The sequence below is a fragment of the Sapajus apella genome, unplaced genomic scaffold, assembly GCF_009761245.1.
Source record: "Sapajus apella isolate SASKATOON/1434 unplaced genomic scaffold, GSC_monkey_1.0 scaffold48, whole genome shotgun sequence".
Taxonomy (NCBI): Eukaryota; Metazoa; Chordata; class Mammalia; order Primates; family Cebidae; genus Sapajus; species Sapajus apella.
In genome coordinates, this window is record NW_022436988.1 from 1998437 (window position 1) to 2019219 (window position 20783).

The window sequence follows — 20783 nt, forward strand, 5'->3', positions numbered from 1 at the left end:
TCCCTCCGTCTGGGTCCCCTCCGTCTGGGTCCCGGGCCGGGCCAGCCCCTTCCCTGCCCCAGACCAAGCCTGGACCCCACCTGGCCCTCAGGCGCCTGCCTTCCCCCTTCCAGCAGGACCCTGGGTGCCTGTACCCGGCTCTCCTGCTTGACCCTACCCCCTAGATCTGCCGCAGTCCCTCCCACGAGAACCTTCCCAGCCAGAAGCCCCGGCAGACCGAACCATCCCCAACCCGGCAGGTGGAATCCTGTTGGAGGCCTGAGCCACCGCTCCCGGCCACGCCCCTCCACTGTCTGCTTCAGCCCCAGGATGGGTCATCTCTATCAGGTGTCCCTACGGGTGCAGCCCCTGCCCACATGCCTGATGCATGACATTCCCACCCCCTCGGAGAAGCCCCGGCCATCTTCCACCCCTCCCAGACCCACCCTTCCCTAGCTACCCTGGCCTGTGGCTGCAGCCTTAGGGGACAGGTGGACCTATCAGCCTCGCCCCTGGTGTGGGGTGGCCTGTGTGTGGCTGAGCAAGCAGGCAGGTCACTAGGAGGCCACTGCATGACCTTGGTCATCCCCTTCCTGTTCAGGCCTAAGAGAACTTGGAGGCATCAGCTGAGCGTTGTTGGCCTGGGTACAGTGATGCGGGAGTAGGAGAAATGGGTCCACCTGCCACCTAGGCACAGCCAGATCTGCTGCAGGGAAGGGGGCCTGGCCGGCCTGTATGTGGGCCAGGGCTGGAGGCCAGGTGGGAGCCGTGGGCTCTCAGGACACTGTGTTCACTTTGTTGTCCTCCTTGCCAGGCCCTGCAACAGGTGCCGTGGGCGAGAGTAAAGAGGCTTGAGATGCAGGAAGCTCCCGCCCCTCGAGGCTGGCATCACCAGAGCCCCTGCCAGGCAGCAGCAAAGATGGTGACTGGGAAGGTGGGGACCATGTCCTGGTGGCAGCACATTCGGGTGCCTCTGCATCACGCGGTGTCCTGGAGAAGCCGGTGAGCTGAGAGGCCCTGGGCCCTGGACAGATTGACTATGCTTTGCCCTGGGGGCAGAATTCGCTGGCATTTGGGTTTGCTGCTAGCCCCTGGGGGTGCCTGGAGCCACAGTGGGTGTCTATACACACACACTCTCTCAAGAGGGGCCAGTGCCCCTGGGTGGCCCCCACCCTGTCTGCTGCTGGGGCCGCCTGGCCTTGGGCGGCTCCTCCAGTGTGCTCACAGGACAAGGCACGGGCAGGCTTGGGCCTTCCCCCCTCCCTGTCCCCGCACCGAGCCTCTACTCTTGCCTGGTTCCTGGTGGCTCATGGCAAGGAGCAGCCCTGGACACCCGTATATCAGTCCTGTCTCCGCTTCCCGTATCTCAAAATCCATGGCTGTTTTCCCTTCACTGACTCAGCTAGCCCATGAGCCACCTTTCCCCCAGGGAATGTGCTGCTCCCGCCTGGGCCCTGCTGTGGTCATGGTGGGATCGGGGTGGAGGGGCCTTCGGGCTGCACTCCTGCCTCAAAGGCCCCGTTCTAGAGGTGCCATTGGCAGGACGGTGTGGGCAGCTCTCCTCTGCAGGGCACTGCCCGGTCCTGTCCCCCAGCTGCCAAAGGAGAATAGGGCCATACCCCGCAGTCAGGGTTGGGGGCTCCTGCCTGCGGGGAGAGGGCTGGTGGGGAGGGCTAGGAGCTGGGCCTGGCAGCACAGGGAATATTTTTGTAACTGCTGTGGTTGGAGCGAGTGGAAATGGGATGATTTAAAGTTACTGTTGCCAAAGAGATGTCAGGTTTTTGCTGCTTTGCAGGGGACTTGTTTTCGTGTTTTGTTTGAGGCTTAGGATGCTGGTGCAATGTTCTCTTGTTCCTTTTTTGTTTTTTAAGAGAAATGAAGCTAAGAAAAAAAAAAAGCCTTTGTGTGTTTTCTTCTGAGGTCTGCAGATAAAAAGTCCTGAACAGGTGGGGCTGTGCCTTGGCTAGGGTAGGAACCCACCCCTCCCCTCACTGTCCTGGGCAGCCCTGGTGGAGAGGACGGTTTTCTGGCACTACCATGCCCAGGCACCAGGGCTGGAGACCCTGCGGGTCTCCCTTGCTGCCCGCAGAACTGGCCTGGTAGGCACAGGAGGAAAGAGGAGAGCCACAAGCCTCTCGGGACGGCCTCCTCCCTGCCCTTCGATGTCTGTCCCTGGGCCCAGAGTGGATGTCGGAGGCAGGAGAGAGGCACAGCTAGGCCCCTGCACCCTTCAGCCGCCAGCTCTCAAGTGCTGTCCCAGCCTGCCGACCCCACAGCTTCCTGTCCGAGGGATGAGTGGCTGCAGGCGGGTTGGGGGCTCTAGAGCCCTTTTTCAGAGGGTGAGGAGCAAGCTCTGCTAGAGACGACTCCCCAGGTAAGAGTTATTGTTGTCACCAGCGCAGCTCGCCACATTGTATTGCACCTGACAGTGTCGAAGAGCACAGATCTGATAATGAAGTTTTAAAATCACCAATTCCAACAGAGCTCCCCAGTGCCTGCGGGAGTCCTGGGGCAGAGCCCGGGAGTGAGCAAGCCCTACCTGCCAGCAAGTACCTGGCCAGTGACCCAGCACAGCACCTGACAGACACCCCACCTTTGGCCACAGAAGCGCACTGGGAGGCCCTGGCAGCCAGGCTCTGGATGGGAGCTCAGGCAGGGAGGAGACTGGGGCCTGCCCAGAGGCAGAAGGGGCCCAGGGAGGCCCCCCAACACTGCCGGTAGGAGTGAGAGACCCAGGAGCGCCCCGCCGAGGGGCATGGGGAGGGACCAGGCCCCACACGCCAGGCGCAGCTGCCGGGCCTACAGGGAGTTACGTGCTTATGGGACGTTCATCTTCCAGCCACAGGCTGCGGGCTCTCCCTCCCGGTGCTCCCAGCCTCCTAGCCCTTGGGTGGACAGACCACACCTGGTCCAGGAGGGGCAGCCTGTTTATTAAGCAGAGAAAGCAGCATGGCAGCCAGGCTCCCCGCCCCCAGCCACCAGCTGGCCAAACAACCTCCCTAGACCCAGGGGCAGCCCAGGGCCCCAGGGCTCCAGGGCCATGTGACCAGAGGTGTGTACCCTCAAGAGGCAGCCCCTCAACCCTGGGCAGTGCAGCCAATGGGTCTTGGCCTCTTGGGGGCCTGTGCCCAATTCTGCCTGGCCCTGCCCAGAACAGCTGGGACCCAGCCCAGACCAGGCTCAAGTAGGGCAGGCCAGGCAGCAGGGGCTGGGTGCTCCCTAAACAGGCACGCACAGTGACGACAGAACAGGCTACATGGGAGGGTGGTGGGAAGGCCGCCGGATGGGCAGCGCCGCAGACGTGGCCATCAGCTGAGGAGGGGGGCAGACCTGTCGTTGGTCACCGTTGGCTTCAGCTGGACGTGGGCAAAGGGATTCCTGAGAGAGAAGAGAGAAAAGTGGTTTTAATTTCGGGAAGGAGTCATGGGTGAATTGTGCCACCCGGGCGGCCCGATGCCCCCAGGGATCCCCATGCTGGACCCCTATGGTCCAGTCTCAGGGCACGGAGCTCATAGACAACAAGCTGCTTTGGCGTACAGGCAGAGCCAGGCGCTGTCTGCAAGGCTGCCTCACCCCGAGCTCCACCACCCTCTGCTCACCCTATGTGCCCTAGATGAGGCAGGGTGCCCCCACCCCGATCCATCACCCTCCCAGTAGCGTGGGTGGGCAGGGCAGCTGCAGCCTCCCAGTGAGGGGTGGATATCACCACTGAGGCTGGAGACTCAAGACAGCCCCAAACTGGGCGCACATCAGTTTGGTGGCCCTCCTGCCAGGCCAGGCCCAAACCCAGGGACACAGCTTGGCAGAGCACCCAGCCCTGGCACGGGGGCATCCAGAGGAAAGCAAGTCAGGCTTGTGGCACCCACAGGGCTGCAGATGGACACCTGTGGCCCCTGCAGAGCAGCTGGCCAGCCCAGGCCTGCTGATGGCTCACTCAGTCAACTGTACCCCAGGGGTGCTGCCCTCCTCTACATCCCCAGGGCCACAGCTGATGCACAGATAGGACTCAAGACAAGAAGTTGAAATGGAACAAGATGAGCACGGATGACGGGGCTCCTGGGCCTTTCTCTCTGGAGTCCCCACCCCTCAGGCAGGGACAGCACAGGCAGGATGGGGGTGTCAGGCGGCTCCCAGGGCGACAGCACAGATGGCACATGGACATGAAGGCACAGTAGGCACAGGACTGTGCTCTGGCAAAGCTGCGTTCAGACTCTTGAGCCGTTACCTGGAGTGGAGTCACCTCTGGCACAGCTGCGTCCACAGGAGCCCAGGCAGCCAGGAGCAACCCTGGGGCGGGCAGGCAGGGCTCTGTCCGGCTGCCCAGGAAGACGCACAGGGCGGGGGCAGAGCCCTAAGCTTTCCTGAGGACTGTGTGTTTTCTAAGAACCTGAAACACTTTTTGGACTGTGAGTTTTTAATAAAGTATGCGGAAGAGACTGATGGGTCTGTGGAGGGCTCTGAGACTCCCACATGGCATCTAAGCATTGGCACCCCACTGAAAGGTTCTTTTGATTTACTGTCAACGAGCTGGAGCCTCAGGGTATGCTGGATCCCCAGCTTCCTTCAGCTTTGATCTGCGCGGCTTCTCGCCTTCAGGGGGCCTGGGTGGGGGGGGCTGGGTAAGGGCTGCCTGGGGCACCATGGTGAGGGCTCCACCTCCATTAGTGACGTCTGTCCATGCCCTGCCTCCCTGCCAGGTTAGACTCACTCCTAGGGAAGTGCTCTATGGCCCGAGTCTCCACCCAGGCCCAGCGTCCAGAGGGAGCTCCGGCTGGGCATGGTGGCTCCTGCCTGGAATCCCAGCACTTTGAGAGGCCAAAGTAGGAGGAACTACTTGAGCCCTGGAGTTCGAGACCAGCCTGGGCACAAAGTAGACCGGTCTCTGCAAAACTAAGAAATAAAACATTAGCCAGGCGCGGGATAGTGGTGCATGCCTGCGGTCCCAGCTCCATGAGGCTGAAGTGGGAGGGTCGCCTGAACCCAGGAAGTTAGGGCTGTAGTGAGCTGTGTTCCCACCGCTGCACTCCAGCTTGGGTGACAAAGTGAGACCCTGTCTCAAAAAATAAAAAAAGAAATGTGGAAATGCAGCTCGCACAGACCAGAGCCAAGGGCAGTGCGGCCAAGTGGTTCTCACTCCTGCCCTGACTCACACCCCATTCTCATCAGAAAGTCGGCAGCAAAAGCACATGGGCGGGCGGAACCACTGGGGAGCTGCAGGGTTAGGACGTTCTCCCACCGCTGCAGGCTGTTCCCTAACCTGCATTTCTTCTCGTCTCCCAGAACACTGGGACCAGGCGGAGCGTGCTGAACCGTCCACACTGGTGGCTGAGGACCCTGGGGCTGGGGCTGCAAATACTGTGTCCAGTCTCAGCCTGACAGGGGCAGAGGGGTCAGCGGAAAGGGGAGAGCGCAGGCCAGAGCCTGCCAAGGCTGGCTGGGACAGCAGGCCCACATGGAGGGGCTGGGTGTCCCTGTTTCCCCAGCCCAGGCCGCCACCCCCAGCCGTCTGGGAAAGACACCCAAGAAGCTTGTGGGGAGCTCAGCTGTGCGGAGGGTGGGAGCCTAACTGAGCCAACAGGATGCGACCAAGTTCAGAGCCCAAGGCCGCTGCAAGGTCACTGTGCAGAAGCCACAGACACTGGTCCCTGCCAGAGGACACGTGCCAGGCCCTACCTCCTGTAGGACACGGCCCTGGGCAGCGAGTGCCTCGAACTACCCAGTGACAGCACCAGCACCTCTCACCAAGTACCCAGTGACAGCACCAGCACCTCTCACCAATTACCCAGTGACAGCACCGGCACCTCTCACCAAGTACCCAGTGACAGCACCAGCACCTCACCAACTACCCAGTGACAGCACCAGCACCTCTCACCAACTACCCAGTGACACCACCAGCACCTCTCACCAACTACCCAGTGACAGCACCAGCACCTCTCACCAAGTACCCAGTGACAGCACCAGCACCTCACCAACTACCCAGTGACACCAGCACCTCTCACCAAGTACCCAGTGACAGCACCAGCACCTCTCACCAAGTACCCAGTGACAGCACCAGCACCTCTCACCAACTACCCAGTGACAGCACCAGCACCTCTCACCAAGTACCCAGTGACAGCACCAGCACCTCTCACCAACTACCCAGTGACACCACCAGCACCTCTCACCAACTACCCAGTGACACCACCAGCACCTCTCACCAACTACCCAGTGACACCACCAGCACCTCTCACCAACTACCCAGTGACACCACCAGCACCTCTCACCAAGTACCCAGTGACAGCACCAGCACCTCTCACCAAGTATCCAGTGACAGCACCAGCACCTCTCACCAACTACCCAGTGACACCACCAGCACCTCACCAACTACCCAGTGACACCACCAGCACCTCTCACCAAGTATCCAGTGACACCACCAGCACCTCTCACCAAGTATCCAGTGACAGCACCAGCACCTCTCACCAACTACTCAGTGACACCACCAGCATCTCACCAACTACCCAGTGACACCACCAGCACCTCTCACCAAGTACCCAGTGAGCACCAGCATCTCACCCAGTACCCAGGATAGCACCAGCACCTCTCACCAAGTACCCAGTGACAGCACCAGCACCTCTCACCAAGTACCCAGTGACACCACCAGCACCTCTCACCAACTACCCAGTGACAGCACCAGCACCTCTCACCAACTACCCAGTGACAGCACCAGCACCAGCACCTCTCACCAAGTGCCCAGTGACACCATCAGCACCTCTTGAGCCGGCAAAGGAAAGTCACCAGACACATCCAAGAATGGACGGCCCTGAGGAGGCCTGCGTCGCGTTCGGGGAGCTGCGGGGTGGGCAGGGCACTGGCCTCAGGATACAGAGGCTCTGGGCTCTTTCTCCTCACTAAGAGGCACCCATCAGAGCCTCCTAAGCAAGGCCGCAGGGGTGACCAGTGGCTTTTGTAACTTTTAAATTGTACTATTTTGAGACAGTCTTGTTTTGTCCTCCAGGCTGGAGTGCAGTGGTGCAGTCATAGCTCACTGCAACCTCTACCTCTAGGCTCAAGCAATCAAACCTCAGCCTCCCAAGAAGCTGGGACTGCAGGGGCATGCCACCATGCCTAGCTAATTAAAAATTTTTTTTGTTGAGATGGGGGTCTCCCAGGCTGATCTCGAACTCCTAGGCTCAAGAGATCCTCTCGCCTGCCCCAAAGTGCTGGGATTACAGGCGTGGGCCACTGTGCCCAGCCAACTGGCAGCTTTTACACAAGGCATGGATGCCAGTGCCACAGAACCAGCTGTGGCCAGGAGAGCTGGTGTGGGCACCTCTGCCAGGAAGGAGCTGGTCAGGGGGTCTCTCACAGCTTGGAGTTTGAGGGGCTGGGACGCCCCCGCCAGCCCATGGGTGGTTCTCGGCATGTCTCAGGGGTTCCATCCCCAGAGTCCAGCTCCCTGCGGGAGAGCAGCTTCCCGCTGTAGCCCTGCAGAACCTCGGTGCGCTTTGGAATGCAGGCAGCTACCTAGGATCATTTCCTGAACCGATGACTTGAACATGAAACAGAAAGATGCCGAGAAGAAACGGAGCCATCACAAAGTGTGTTTCGACCAGTTAGGTGACGCCAGACCAGAAGTGGGCGGACAGCAGCTGATCTGCCTCCTCCACGTCAACTGCTCCTCCGTCTTCAGAAGGTCGGCCCTTCTGGAATCCAGTCCAGCGTGTGCTTGGGCCTCACTGACAAGGAGTGTGGAAAGCGGCCAGGGGCGCTCAGCCCTCCACTCTCATTCCAAGGCCCCCTTCCCAGGGCCCAGAGCTGGGGCACAGCAGGGTGGCGACCGCTGGGGGAGTCCCTTGATCAACCGCAAGTGGCTTCTAACACCCCCAATCCCAGCTGAGTTGTCAGACCAGGCTGATGGTGTGGTCAGGAGACTGACCCCTGGTGCTGGGGCGCAGTGGTGGGCTGAGACGAGCACCACTGCCCTACTGGCACTGCCACCTGGGTCTCTGCCCTCCACCAAGGGATGTGGCCCCTGACAGAGGCTGTGCCAGCCTCACCTCCGAGCCTTCACCCCTCCCAAGCCTCACCAGGCAAGGGCAGCACAGCCCCCTCAGCTCAGAGGGACCTGGGGAAGTGGGAGATCTTGGAAGGGAGGAAGATGGAGGAGGAAGGCAAGGTGGCAGCCAGGACCAGCCCACTGCATCTCCATCCAGTCCCCACGCTTCAAGAGCAGTTTTCTACAAACCTCCAAAACTCGTCCTGAATCTCAACCACAGAAAGGCAACGACACAAGACGGGGTCCCTGATCTGCTTGTGGCCTGGCTGCCATGGGCCAGGATGCCTGCTATGACCACCAGGGAGACTTGGGGAGTGCCGTCCTTTGTGAAGGATGCGGGCATTGGCTCTGCAGAGCCACCCTCCCAACAGCTTGGGGACAGGAGGGTGGTGGGAAGCAGGACCTGCCCAGACACAGGTGCTGGGGATAGGAAGGTGTGGGCAAGGGCCCCCCTGCTGAGGGCAGAAGGCCTTCTGCACAGCCTTGCACATCCCAAGTATACACTGGAAACCAGGGAACTGGCCCCCTCAACCCTGGGGGAAACGGGCTCAGACCCTGACTCCAGAGTCCCACCGGAACTGGAGCCATAGAGGCCCAGCACCCCGGAGTGAGCATCAGCTCCAACCTGGACCCAGCGGCCTCCAGGTCTGCAGAGCCAGACAGGATGCAGCCAGTGTCCTGGGACAGAAGAAGCACGCCCCAGTGGCCATGGAGCTCCCTCAGGCTGTCCCCAGGACCCCAACCACAGTCCCAAAGGCATACACCCAGAGAAGCCCAAGCCAGTGCTGCGGGTCAGGCGGGAAAGGCCCGGCCCGCAGCTGCTTGCCAGTCACCCTTTGACTGTCACTAAAGCGCCGGCAGGGCGGGAGAGGACCAGACAGAGGGTCAGGGCCAGAGCCACACCCAACAGTGGGGGGAGCCCCGAGAGCAGCCAGCCAGAGCCCACAAGCTTCCAAGATGGGGGGAAGGAGACCACGAACCCAAGGAGGGAACCCAGGAGAGGAGAAGGCCCGACACCCAGAGCAAGAGGCAGGTTCGGCGGACCCCCGGCCCCACCAGGCAGCTGGGCCTTCCCCACCCAGGCTGCGTGGCTGAGGCCAGAGGGCCCGTGTAGAGCCGGAGAGGCCACTGATCGCACGAGAATGTCAGGCAACTTACTAACTCTAGTCAGGCGGCTCAGAATCTGGCCACTTCCACATCAGTGCTGTAAGGAAACACAAGGCTCGGTTGGAGGTGGCATGGGGTCTGAGGACTCGGCGCACAGGAGGGGGCCACGGGCGAGCTGCCCGGAGGAGACCTAGGACCCCGGAGCACGCGGAGCGGGCACATGGCTGGGGCCCTGGCTCTCCCAGACGGATGGTGCCTACGGAGCCTGCCTTGCTCACGGGCCCGGAGGGAGCCAGGAGCCTGCCTCAGCCACAGGTAGCCCACACTCTCCCCGGGGGCAACGGGACCCCCAGAACCCCATCAGAGTGAGCGACTGTCACCAGGCTGGCACTGGTTGCAAGCTCAGGTTATTCCAGCAGGCGGCTGAGTGCGGAGAAAGTACCCGGCAGAAACGGGCACGAGGCGGGGCCCCCATGGCCCAGATGCACGCCGGGTACCGGAAAGAGGTCCATACCCAACTCGTGCAATAAATAAAACTTTTATTCCAACAAGTAACTGCAGTACAGGGCACAATTCTGATTTTAAAAAAAGGAAAAGAAACAGGAAAAAATATGTTGAGCACTTTACATCTTCATACAAGTGTTGCTGTTTTGTGTCTACATTCATCCATTGAGCATGGAGTCCCCTGGATTTGAAATCTTTAGCGCAGCGGGAGCGCCAGCGCGGAAGGGTCTCTACACAGGGCCCAGTCCGGCCATGTTTTCCTTAATGTCGCGCAGTCCGCGGCTTGTGCTGCTCCCACACAAACACTACCAGCCACGTCCCAGTCCACGGGAGGTGTGCGGGAGGCTTTTGCTAAACCACGTCAGATAAAGGAGCATCTTGGCTTCCCGGGGCTCCCACCGGCAGGCAGGCGGGGCCAGGCTGTACCTGCGCCCACTCCCCAGAGTTCAGTGTGTGAAGAGACAATACCAGTAGCCACTGAATCCACTGTGTTTGTTTCCAAAGTCACCAAGACACACAAAAAGACGAGAGCGTTTAGGAAGAACCGGGCAGGGACCTCCTGCTTCTCCCAGGTGGGAGGCCTGGGTGTGGCGTGCCCAGAGCTGCCCTCCCCTGGCCAGGCCCAGCCCGCACGCCCTGCCCCGGGCAGCCAGATAGCCCGTGGCAGCCTCAATGCCCTCACAAGGCTGGTCAAAGGAATGTGGGGGTGGGGTGGTCTCTGGAGGTCTTTGGAATGTCCATGTGCAGCCGGGCAGCACCTGTTCCAGACCTCGCTCCTGCCAGTGCCCAACAGGAGGCAAGGCCACCCTGCCTCTCTGCTTTATGTACACCTGGCCCTTGGCATCCAGAGGGAGAAGCCCTCGGGTGCCGGGGCCCGGCCTCCCTCACAGGAGCAGCCGGTTTCCTCAGGAGGCCCCCTGAGCTTGGCACAAGCCCCCTTTCTCTGTGCAGCCCTTGACAGGGGCCAGGGTGGCCAGGGACCCCAGCACCTTCCCCGTCCGGACAGAGGCCACACGCCAGGGAGTCAGATGGCGAGATAGCGGTGCGCACACCGGAGTCCATGCAGATCGGGTTTTGTTTTCCAGGAAAAAAAAGTCCTTTTTCCTGTTTTTTGTCTTTTTTTTTTTTTTTTTTTTTAATATTTTTCTTTTTCTTCAAACTTTAGACCTGGCTCACGGCGAGTCTGAGAAAAGCAGTGAGTGCCACAGACACTGCAGGGTGGGTCCTGCCTGGCAGTTTCTGCCCGAAAGGCTGGGACACATGGGGAGGGGCGCGTGAACACGGGGCGGGTGGAGCAGCACCATGGACCCTGGGGGATCACAGAGTCTGGGGTCACCAACCAAAAGGCAGGGGGCAGGTGGGAAAGAAAACCCAGGAACAAACCAGCGAGAGCTGAGGAGGACAACGGACGGAGACCGGGGGGGGGGGGGCGGAAGCTCTTCAGAGCAGCGGCTGCCCGGGGTCAGCGTCCTCACACTGTGGACACCAGCGTGCCGCTGCCACTGCGAACAAAGCACAGCACGGCTGCCCAGCTGCACACTGCTGCCAGCCACCGGCGGCACATCTGCCCGCACCCAGCAATGCCCCTTTCGGTAGCTCCCTCGGGGAAGGCCCAGGACAAGGGTGGAGCACAGGCCACGGGCAGAGGAGGCTGCACCCCCAGCCATCAATGGCAGCCTCAGCCACCTTCCCCAACCCTGCCCTTGCCTGACACGGATGGATGGGGCCGGCCCGATGCCAAGAAAGAGGAGCAGGGCCCGGGGGCTTCCCGTGCCACTCGGAGAGAGCAGGAGGCCCTGGGGAGGCATCCCCGGCTCTGGCAGGGATGAAGGGCCAGGCTGGGCCTTAAAGGAAGAAGAGTTGATCCCAGGTTCTAAGAAAGGGACCTGCCCTGACTCAGCCTCTTGCAGACCCACCATGGTCCCACAGACAGGTCTGAAAGCCCCCTTACCTGCTCATGGACCGTGCTCCATAGTCTTCCAGACCCTGGGGGCAAAGATGGAAACAGGTCAGGCCAGGTGACAGGGCTGCGGTTACCCCCCTCCAGTGCCTGTACACAACACAATGATCCCACCTGGGCAGGGTTCAAACCCTGTTCCCTTGGAAGGCTCCCCATCTCCTGGCCCAGCACTCAGGGGCCTGCCTAGAGCCCTGCCTGGTCCCTGTGGTGAAGTGGTGACTGCCCAAATTAATGGGCATGCCTCCTCCAGCCAGCGGCCAATTCAGAGCGTGCGCATGTGGCACGCTCCAAAGCATACACAGGACCGGCCACCCAGGACCCTCTGCCTGCCCCCAGGGAGCTGAGGCCCCTCAGGGCACCTGCAGCACCTTACCCATGCCTGGGCGGGCAGCTGGGCCAGGGGACCCGATGGCCCATATCCAGGGTCACACTGACTGGAAGGGCCCTGCCATGTGCCAGGGCTGAGCAGCAAGTGCTCCATCCATGGCTGTGACTGAGGGAGCCCTGAGGTTCTCAGGAAGGGATCCCGGAAGCTAGGCCTTCCCTGATCCCCCTGGCTCTCCCAAGAGGTGGCAGTGTCCAGGCCCACCCCTAGGCCAGCCACTTCCCAGCCCAGATGCTGCCCCCATGGGCAGAGGAGCAAGCTGTCTGTGGCTGGCTGAGGGCACCATGAGTGACGGGTCAACCCCAGCCCGAGCGCGCCCACAGAGGGAGCCTGCTGGGGCAAGGCGGGCGGCCTGTGGTCCAAGCAGAGGTGTGCATACATGTCACAAATCACAGAGTCTTCACCCCAGAGCTGCCCAAAGAGACCCAGACCCCCAGGCACCTGGCCTGTCAGCAGAGGCTCCAATGTAGGACTACAGGCTGAGCCCACCTGCGGGCCCTCCCGCTTGCTGACCTGGGAGAAGGCGGGCACGGCCACACTGTAGGGCCTCTGCTTGAAGCCGCTGGCCGTCTGGGCAGGGAAGGCCCGGGAGGTGGCGCCGTAGTCAGGGGGCGGGATTGCCAAGTCGTCCTTGTCCAGGAGGTTGCCTGTGCTGCTGCTCTTCCCTTGCTGCAAGCTGCAGGGACGGAGACTCAGAGGCAGTACAGCAGGCCGGGCCCCCCACACCCCACACCCTGGACGGCCCACCCTCATCTATCCCACACCACATGCGGGTAGGCTGCTTTCAGGCCAAGGCAGAAGCCCTGGGGACACTGGGCTGGGCCAGTCTGGCCTCCCTCCCTCCTCCTGGTCATGAAGCTGAACCAGGAGGATTCTAGAGGGGCTGGGCTGCCACGGCAATCCCCGACCCTCCCAGCAGCCCCACCCCCTACCAGCTTTCAGCTGTGATACTCTGAAGGCTAGGAGAACCTGGAAGACCTGGGACAGCCAGGTCCCCGAACACCTGGTGCCCAGGAGTGGCCCTCACAGCACCTGCCGCCTGCACTGGTGTCCCCAGGGCTCAGGCCCCGCCGCACAGGGCACCCCTGTGCCTCCACCCACAAGGAGCCGGAAGCCCAGCCCAGCTCTCTGAGCCCAGGGGCCTGGTCATCCCCTCTCCAGAGCCAGGGACCTTGCCCTCCCATCAGGCCCAGTGCTCACCTCATGTGCAGCCTGTCGCTGCCGTCACTGTCCAGGACCCGGGTGTAGGAGAAGGGAAACCAGCCCCTCCTGGAAGAGAGGCCCCAGGTAAGAGCCATGCTCAGCCTGGAGAACCATAGGTGGGGCAATGGCTCCCCATCCCCCATGACCACCATCCCCCGTCAACTACTATCCAAGCCCAGGTCCCTCTAGCTCCCCAGCATGGCTGCACCGCTGTCTCTGGAGGAGCAGATGCCAGCGCTCCAGAGAGACCAAGACCCCAGCCCACTTCCACTGTGTGCTCAGCCTCAAGGGGAAGGCAGCCTGGGCTGTCCCCACCCTGATGGGAGCTGCCGGCCCCACCAGACCCAACTGTAAGGCCTGAGGGCCCAGGCAGAGCCATCGCTCCTGCTTCCCAGCCCCAGCACCACACTGAGCCACCGACGGGAACAAGACTGGAATGACCACTGTAAGAGGTGGAGCAGCCTCCTGGGAGACCCTCACCCTCAGGCCCCTCATCAGGCCTCCTGGGAGACACCCCATCCTCAGCCTCCTCCCCGGGCCTCCTGGGAAACCCCCTGCCCTCAGCACCCCCAGGGGGCACAGGAAGGCACAAATGTCAGGCCCTTTTCCTGTCTTACCAAGAGATACACCCACACAAACACAGCCCTGAGAAGGGAGCCTGACCCAGGCAGCCCCCAGGTCCCTCAAGGGCAGCACCCTGGCCCAGCCTCTCTGCAACAACATTCACATAAACTGGGGAGATGCAGCCCCCGTCTGACTCCATGAGGTGACTTCTAGAACTCCAAACTGCAGAGCCCATCAGGTGTGTGAAAGAGTTGAAGACCAAAAAAAGGTTTCAGTCTCAGGATGGCCAAGCCCTGCTCTGCATCTGTGAACCTCAGGAAACTCATGCCCCACCCACAGGGCTTCGGCCACACGTGCCGAGTGTGTACACGTGTGGTAAGCCACACCCTGCACCAAACTGAGTGGCAGAGGGAGGCAATGGAGCAAGGTCACCAGACTCTGTGGTGGGAGACCTCTGGTGTGGGGGGAGACCCCTCCTGTTGGGGAAGATCCCTGCCAGGAGGTGATAAGGTAAAGAACCCTGCCAAGGGGAGGACGCCTGCTGGTGGGAATACCCTAGGTCATGCTTGCTCTTGCTGCCCACGTTTTCTAAGGCGAGAACCTGTGACCTGCACAGTCAGTCTGAATACAGTGAGGTCCCAGTGCCTTTGAGAACCGCCACCCCACACGCTTGCTGCAGGCAGCGGCCCCTGGAACCCGACCCCCAACGCATCTGAGCCGCCACCCCGAACGCTTGCTGCAGGCATCCATCCACCCCTGGACCGGCCCCAACGCATCTGAGCACCACCCCGCACGCTTGCTGCAGGCAGCGGCCCCTGGAACCCGCGCCCATCGCATCTGAGTGCCACCCCGAACGCTTGCTGCAGGCAGCGGCCCCTGGAACCTGCGCCCATCGCATCTGAGCGCCACCCCGAACGCTTGCTGCAGGCAGCGGCCCCTGGAACCCACGCCCATCGCATCTGAGCGCCACCCCGAATGCTTGCTGCAGGCAGCGGCCCCTGGAACCCGCGCCCATCGCATCTGAGCGCCACCCTGAATGCTTGCTGCAGGCAGCGGCCCCTGGAACCCGCGCCCATCGCATCTGAGCGCCACCCCGCACGCTTGCTGCAGGCAGCGGCCCCTGGAACCTGCCCCCATCGCATCTGAGCGCCACCCTGAATGCTTGCTGCAGGCAGCGGCCCCTGGAACCCACCCCCATCGCATCTGAGCGCCACCCCGAATGCTTGCTGCAGGCAGTGGTCCCTGGAACCCGCCCCCAATGCATCTGAGCGCCACCCCGCACGCTCGCTGCAGGCATCCGTCCGCCCCGGACCGGCCCCAGAGACACTCACATCTTGGTCTTCTCACTCTCTCCGTAGTGCCAGCCGTCGCGGGCCTCGGGCACCAGCAGGGTAATGAGGTCACCCTCCTTGAAGCTCAGCAAGGTGCTGTTGTCCCCAGCGGCGTGGGAGAAGATGGCCTTTACCCGCATGCGCCCGTTGCGCTCCAGGCCGGCTGCCATGGAGCTTGAGCGAGGCAGAGTCTTGTTCTCGGCTGCTGGGACAAGGGACATATAAGGGGACTCTGCCCCGTCCCCCCTTGCTGGCAGCAGAGCCCAGGGAGCCTGGTGGAGGTGCCAACAGCGCAGCCGCCTGTGCACCAATGAGTGTGTGAGGCATTCCTGGGACGGCTAAGCTCTCCGGAGCCGCAGCTATCTGCCCCCTAATGGCTGCTGCCTGCAGGAGCCTGATAACCCTGTACCCACTCATGCCCCCACCTAGCACCAGAGGCTTGACAGCCGGGAGCTGAGTGCCGTGCAGGCACACATGTACCACATACACACAGTCACATTCTTGTGAGCCTCAGGGTCTCCCAGGCCCCTAACTCCGGGGTGTGGCATGACTACAGGGCCTGGGGAGGTACGCCCAAGGACCCCAGCCCAACCCCCCAGTGGAGCCCTTACTGGTGGCATAGCTGTTTTTTGGGGTCACGCTCTTGCGCACGGGGAGCGTGTTGGAGTAGGAGTCGCTCAGCTTGCTCTGAGACTGTGGAGGAGACAGGGATTTGGGCTGGGCAGCCTTGCGGTCAGCCCAGGGGCTATAGTCCTCGCCATCCGGGCCCGCCACGCCATTCATGATGGGTGCGTTCTCCTGGGCAGACATCCGCTGCAGAGAAGGAGTGGAGCAGGCTGTTACTGAAGCCCACCCCAGGCAAGGCGGGGGGAAAGAGAACCCTCCACCCCCTCAAGCAGGGGCCCTTGGCCTCTGTACCTCTGCTCCCCTACCCCCAAGAACGAGCCACCCTCCCACACATACCCGTGACGCTTTCTGGAGGCCACAGACTCACCCCCACAAATGGTGCCAGCTCGGGGGGTACCGGCAGGGGCTTGGCCCCCGGGATGGGATCAGAGATGACCAGGTTGGACTTGGAGGCCGACAGGGCACTGGGGAGGGCGGCGCCGTTGCTGGCCACCTGCTGCATCAGCTGCACGGCGCGCTCCGGGATCTTGCTGGGGTCAGCACAGGCCTGTTGCCACAGCGGCAGCTTCTGCGCCAGCAGCTCCTTGCCCTGAAGTGGAGGAAGCCAGAAGGGAGGGGTCAGGACAGCTCAGGGCCAGGCACCCTCTGGGGCTGGGGGCTGCTCTTCACCAGGTGGCGCCTCTCAGTGGGATAAGCCACCTGTGAGCCCCTGACCCCAATGCACAGAAGCAGCTACCAGAAAAGGGCCCAAGAGGCGACCAGAAGCCGTACAGTTGGGGGACCTACAGGGATGAGATCAAACCCAGGGCCAAACCCAGTGGGGCCCATTAGGGCCTGGAGGAAGGAGAAATGGACAGGGGTGCACAAGGTCAAACCCTGGTGGGAAAACCCCAATGTGCTAGGAATCATTCATTCATGGCTGTCCTCACATTGTAGTGACAAAGCTGGAGACCGTGTGACCCACAGAGCCAAAAACATGAACTCTGGCCATTCAGAACATCTACTGAGCCCTGGCTTAGATTGGTGGTAGAGGAGTGAATCTTGGGGGGTGTGGAGAGGCCAGCAGGGACCAGCACCAGGGCAGATGGCCAGGGGACACCAATCTCATAGCAGCAGGGCCCCAACACAGTGGACATGAGCCAGTCATCCCCTCCAGCCTGAGAGGTCCATGGCTGCCTCGGGGCAGGCCCGAACCCAAGCACCAGGGAGCTACCAGGAACTGCCCTGGGAGGAGGCCACCCTCACAGCCTGAACCCTGCCCAGAGGCTTGTCCAAGTGGGTCTCTGGGACCCGGGTCTCTTCCACACGTGCCCAGGAGCTCAGCTGCTCCCCCTGCACGGACATGATCTGCATCCCCTCTGGGGAGACAGCGGCCCGGCCTCCCTGCCCTCCGTCCCTGCCAGCAGTACCCCGGCCACTGACAGCCTGGTATCATTCCCTGGCCCTGGCCCAGACCCCGCCAGAGGGCGCAGATGCCCGCCACTGTCCTGGGTCTAGCAGGTGAAAGGCATGCGCTCCACAGCGCCCCCTGCCTAGCAGCTGGGGCGGCAAGGCTGGGAGGTTGCCTCCAGGGAACACGAGTGCTGCTGCTGTCCTCGCCTGCACCTGCCCACAGCACCCAGCAGGCCCAGGCTGGCAGAAGGGGCCTCTCCAGGGAGGGAGGAGCAGCTGTCTCCTGGGTGTCTCCAGGCCGTGGGGACCGGAGCACTGATTCCGTATCACGTGATAATTGGGGGGAGAGCAAGTGTCAAGGTGTAGCCTGTGAATCCCTGGGACCCCTTATATTAGAAAGACATGACCAGGGCCTCCCTGGTGGGCTTGGCTACTGAACTACACCTAAGCTCTTGGGATGTTCCAGAATGTTCCAGGGGACACATCTGATCCCACCCCAGCTCCTACCCATGGGCTAGGGGTAAACAGGGACCTGCTGGCCCTGCCTGTTCCTGGTGGGGAATCTGGCCTCTGGGCCTTGCCTGCTCTGGGGGCTAAGTCAGCCTTCTAGGAAGGGTTCCCCTTGCTCGCAATGGGGCTCAGGACATCCGTTCAGGGGACTGCTGCAGCCTCTCCCTGAGGAGCTTGCTCCTGGTTCAGCAGGGCTGGGCTTGGTCCTGGGACATGGCAGATCCCAGGGTGGGAATGACCAGGCTGGGGATGCCTAGCAGGAAACACAGGGCCACAGGACTGTGCCAGGGGTAGGCAAGAGAGCCTACGGGCTCAAGGAGGGACCCTCAGCAGACGGGGACAGAGGGGTGTCTCAGAGGTCACGAGGGAGCAGCATGTGGTCACCCAAGGCCCTACTTGGGACCCCAGTGGCTCAGGAGTGCAGGCAGAGGTGCTGGAGGCACACGTCAGAGAGCCTGGGAGCCAGAGGAGGACCCTGTGACCAGGCGTGTGTCCCAGAGAGGCCCCTCTGGGGCGTGGGAGGGGCTAAGGGTCGCCTGAGAGCCAGCCAGGGCCCCTGGCTGCCCAGGAAGCAAAGAGGTAGGGCAGGTTCGGGCGGGGTGACGAGTGGTACGTCCATGTGGGACAGCCGAGCTATGGCAGCTGCTGCACCTGAGGCCAGTGGCATGGTGGTCTTGGGTGGCTGGGGACCCAGGCTTAGGGCTGGGATTCCTCAGCACCTCAGGTGAGCAGAGCCATGAGCCCAGAGGCTGTACCCCAGGAATGTGGATTGAAGGGACACAGAAGGAGCAAGCAAAGACACAGAGGCCACCCACCAGGTGCCCCACTGGGACTCCTACACCCAGCAGGAATAAGACCATCCCCAGCATGGCACCAGACTGTGCCTGGCCAGGACATGGCTATGACAGAAGAGTCAAGAACATTCTTCTAGACGAACGTTTTTCTAGACGAACGTTCTAGGCCTTGAAAGCCCATCAGACCCTCCCTGGTTGCAGATGGCAATTCTAATGCGAGTCTTCAAAATGCCTGCGCCCTGTGACCTGGTAACTCTCCTAGAACTCCATCCCCAAGAACATCCGAAATAAACCGGAGTTCAAGCCCAGACACTGCCCTGGTGTGTTCCCGGGGCCAGGGCAGGGGCCTAGGTCATTTTTGCCAGCAAGGCCCACTGCCACGGCGCAGCCCCGAGCCGCCTGACCTTGGAGTGGTAGGCTGCGGAGTTCTTGGCCACAGCACACTGCTTCTCCACCAGGAAGCAGAAGCGCCTGCGCTCCTCTGTCAGCGCGGTCTTGTAGCCGTCGGACACGTAGTTCTCCAGTTCGCCCTGCTTGTTGCTGATGGCGTCGATGTACTGCAGAGGGAAGAGGACAGAGGGGGACGCCTGTCAGGCCCAGTTCGGGGCAGCCCCACAGACTTAAAGACGCCCCATTATGCAGAGCAGAGGCAGGAAACCGAACAGCGTCTGCAGGCACTCAGAAGATAACCCAGGAGGTTGCAGCCTGATGACCGTGTCCCCCAAGAGGCCTCAGCCGCCCCGGATCGCTCTTGGTGAGCTGAGGGTCCTGCCTCCAGCGGGAGGCCCTGGCAGGGGGGCCAGCCTCACCACCTCAGGGCTCCTGTTGGGCGGTGGGGTCATGTGCACCACCTGTGGCCAAGGCACAGAAACCTGGATGTGGATGCACCCCAGCTCCACGGACAGCTTCTTGGTCCGCCTGTCGCCTGGAGCACCCTCACCTATGCCTGTGCCTCCAGGGTGCCTCCATCTCCACCAGCAGGAGAGGTGGGAAAAGCAGGAGAGGCAGGAGAGCTGGAGTCCGGGACACTGGCCGAGGGCCCCAGGGAAGCCCTCTGTTGCAGTGGGGACCGGGGCACACCTCACCTCCTCTCTTACCGGCTCCAGCTCTGAGCAAGGGAGAGCAGGGCGGTCAGACACCTGGCCAACTGTTTTCTGGAGGAGTGCTCACCGAGGGAGAGCATGAGAAGGAAGTTTGTGGGAGGATCAGACAAGAAATCACTGAGCAGAAGCTGGAGGCCCAGAAACAAGACCCCAGTCCGAGGGGACGGCAAGGTCAGGCCACGCTTGTCAGAACAGAATAAGCCCAGGTGAGGGGCCAGCACAGAGCTAGGAATGAGGAGTGGGCCTGACTGCTGCCCTCCTACCTCGGAGTTGCCCGAGTGCCCACCTGGATGTCCCATGGGATGGGGAGAATGTGTCCCGGACAAACACGGAAGCTTTGGAAACCCCCTCAGCCTTGGCAGGTGTCCTGGGCACAGGAAAGACAGGTAGTCAAGCCAGACCCTACAATCAGGGGCAGCCAGCAGGCAGCCCTGACCCCGCCTGGCAGTCGGCCCCTCTGTAGCCCTTGCAATGGAGGCCCCAGCTCTGACCCTGGCAGCTTGCCACATCCCGGCCACGCTGTGCTTCCTGGTGGGCACACAGTCCTCTCAGGAAGGCTCTCGGCCAAAACGACAGAGAAACCACTCCAGCCAAAATGGTTTCCCCAAAAGGAAAACCGAGTCTCAACCTGATAGAGCCTCCAGATCCAGCTACCAATTCTGAACGCACCAGGACAGAGGGTAAAGAGCCAAGATCGCACCATTGCACTCCAGTCTAAGTAACAAGAGCGAACTCCAGCTCAAAAAAAAAAAAAAAAAAGGCACAAACCTAGACTAGTAAATCCACAGGGACAGAAAGCGGGATGGAGGCGGCCGGGGCTGGGGGCCGGGAGCTGGTGTTTCATGGGAACAGAACTTCCATTTGGGAAGATGGAAAGTTCTGGAGATGGAGGGTGGTGGTGATCGCACAACCATGTGAACGTGCTAACGCCGCTCAGCCGTGCACTTAAAAACGATTACCACGTTCAACGTATCAGCCACGTGTACTTCAACACAGTTTAAGAAACTCTTTAAAGTGGTACAAGCAAACGGCTGAGCCCAGGCCTTTCCGCGTGGGCTGCGGGAGGAAGCTGGAAGGGGGAGTCTGGGGGAAAGAGTGGGGAAGAGGCTGAGGGTAGCCGCTGCCTCCCAGGCCCTGGACCATGTGCCCACCCTGGGTGGAGGTGACTCCCAGCCTGCCCATGGGTGCTGGGCTTGCTGTGTGACTCACAGGGACAACAGGGCTGTGGGTGGGAGTGAAGGCCCTGAACCGCAGGGCGCTCTGCCGCTGTCCCTCCAGGAAGAGCATAT

General features: G+C 61.7%; 2 protein-coding genes and 1 long non-coding RNA gene across 18 annotated transcripts in view; 2 read left to right on the forward strand and 1 right to left on the reverse strand.

Moving 5' to 3' along the window:
• Positions 1-1876, forward strand: part of AATK (apoptosis associated tyrosine kinase) — a 43878-nt gene extending 42002 nt beyond the window's left edge. For 8 of the 10 annotated variants that reach the window (XM_032241392.1, XM_032241396.1, XM_032241389.1 and 5 more), the window contains one exon: positions 794-1876. In XM_032241392.1, the coding sequence (XP_032097283.1) occupies positions 794-834 (41 nt within the window). In that variant the 3' untranslated portion in view covers positions 835-1876. Of the gene's footprint in view, positions 1-113; positions 240-793 lie in introns of all 10 variants that reach the window. The other 2 variants (XR_004257708.1, XR_004257709.1) reach the window with 2 other exon arrangements.
• Positions 1877-2251: 375 nt separating this feature from the next.
• LOC116525527 lies at positions 2252-4419 on the forward strand. The gene is made up of 2 exons (XR_004257712.1): positions 2252-2353; positions 3960-4419. It is a non-coding gene; the product is annotated as an uncharacterized LOC116525527 (long non-coding RNA).
• BAIAP2 (BAR/IMD domain containing adaptor protein 2) overlaps positions 2889-20783 on the reverse strand; it is a 75112-nt gene continuing 57217 nt past the window's right edge. Inside the window, exons 7-15 of one of the 7 annotated variants that reach the window (XM_032241403.1) lie at positions 18796-18948; positions 16063-16284; positions 15680-15881; positions 15069-15270; positions 13171-13239; positions 12484-12646; positions 11577-11611; positions 9173-9218; positions 2889-3357 (exon numbers count right to left, since the gene is read on the reverse strand). In XM_032241403.1, the coding sequence (XP_032097294.1) occupies positions 9191-9218; positions 11577-11611; positions 12484-12646; positions 13171-13239; positions 15069-15270; positions 15680-15881; positions 16063-16284; positions 18796-18948 (1074 nt within the window). In that variant the 3' untranslated portion in view covers positions 2889-3357; positions 9173-9190. Of the gene's footprint in view, positions 3358-9172; positions 9219-9642; positions 11128-11576; positions 11612-12483; positions 12647-13170; positions 13240-15068; positions 15274-15679; positions 15882-16062; positions 16285-18795; positions 18949-20783 lie in introns of those variants that run through there. The other 6 variants (XM_032241401.1, XM_032241402.1, XM_032241398.1 and 3 more) reach the window with 6 other exon arrangements.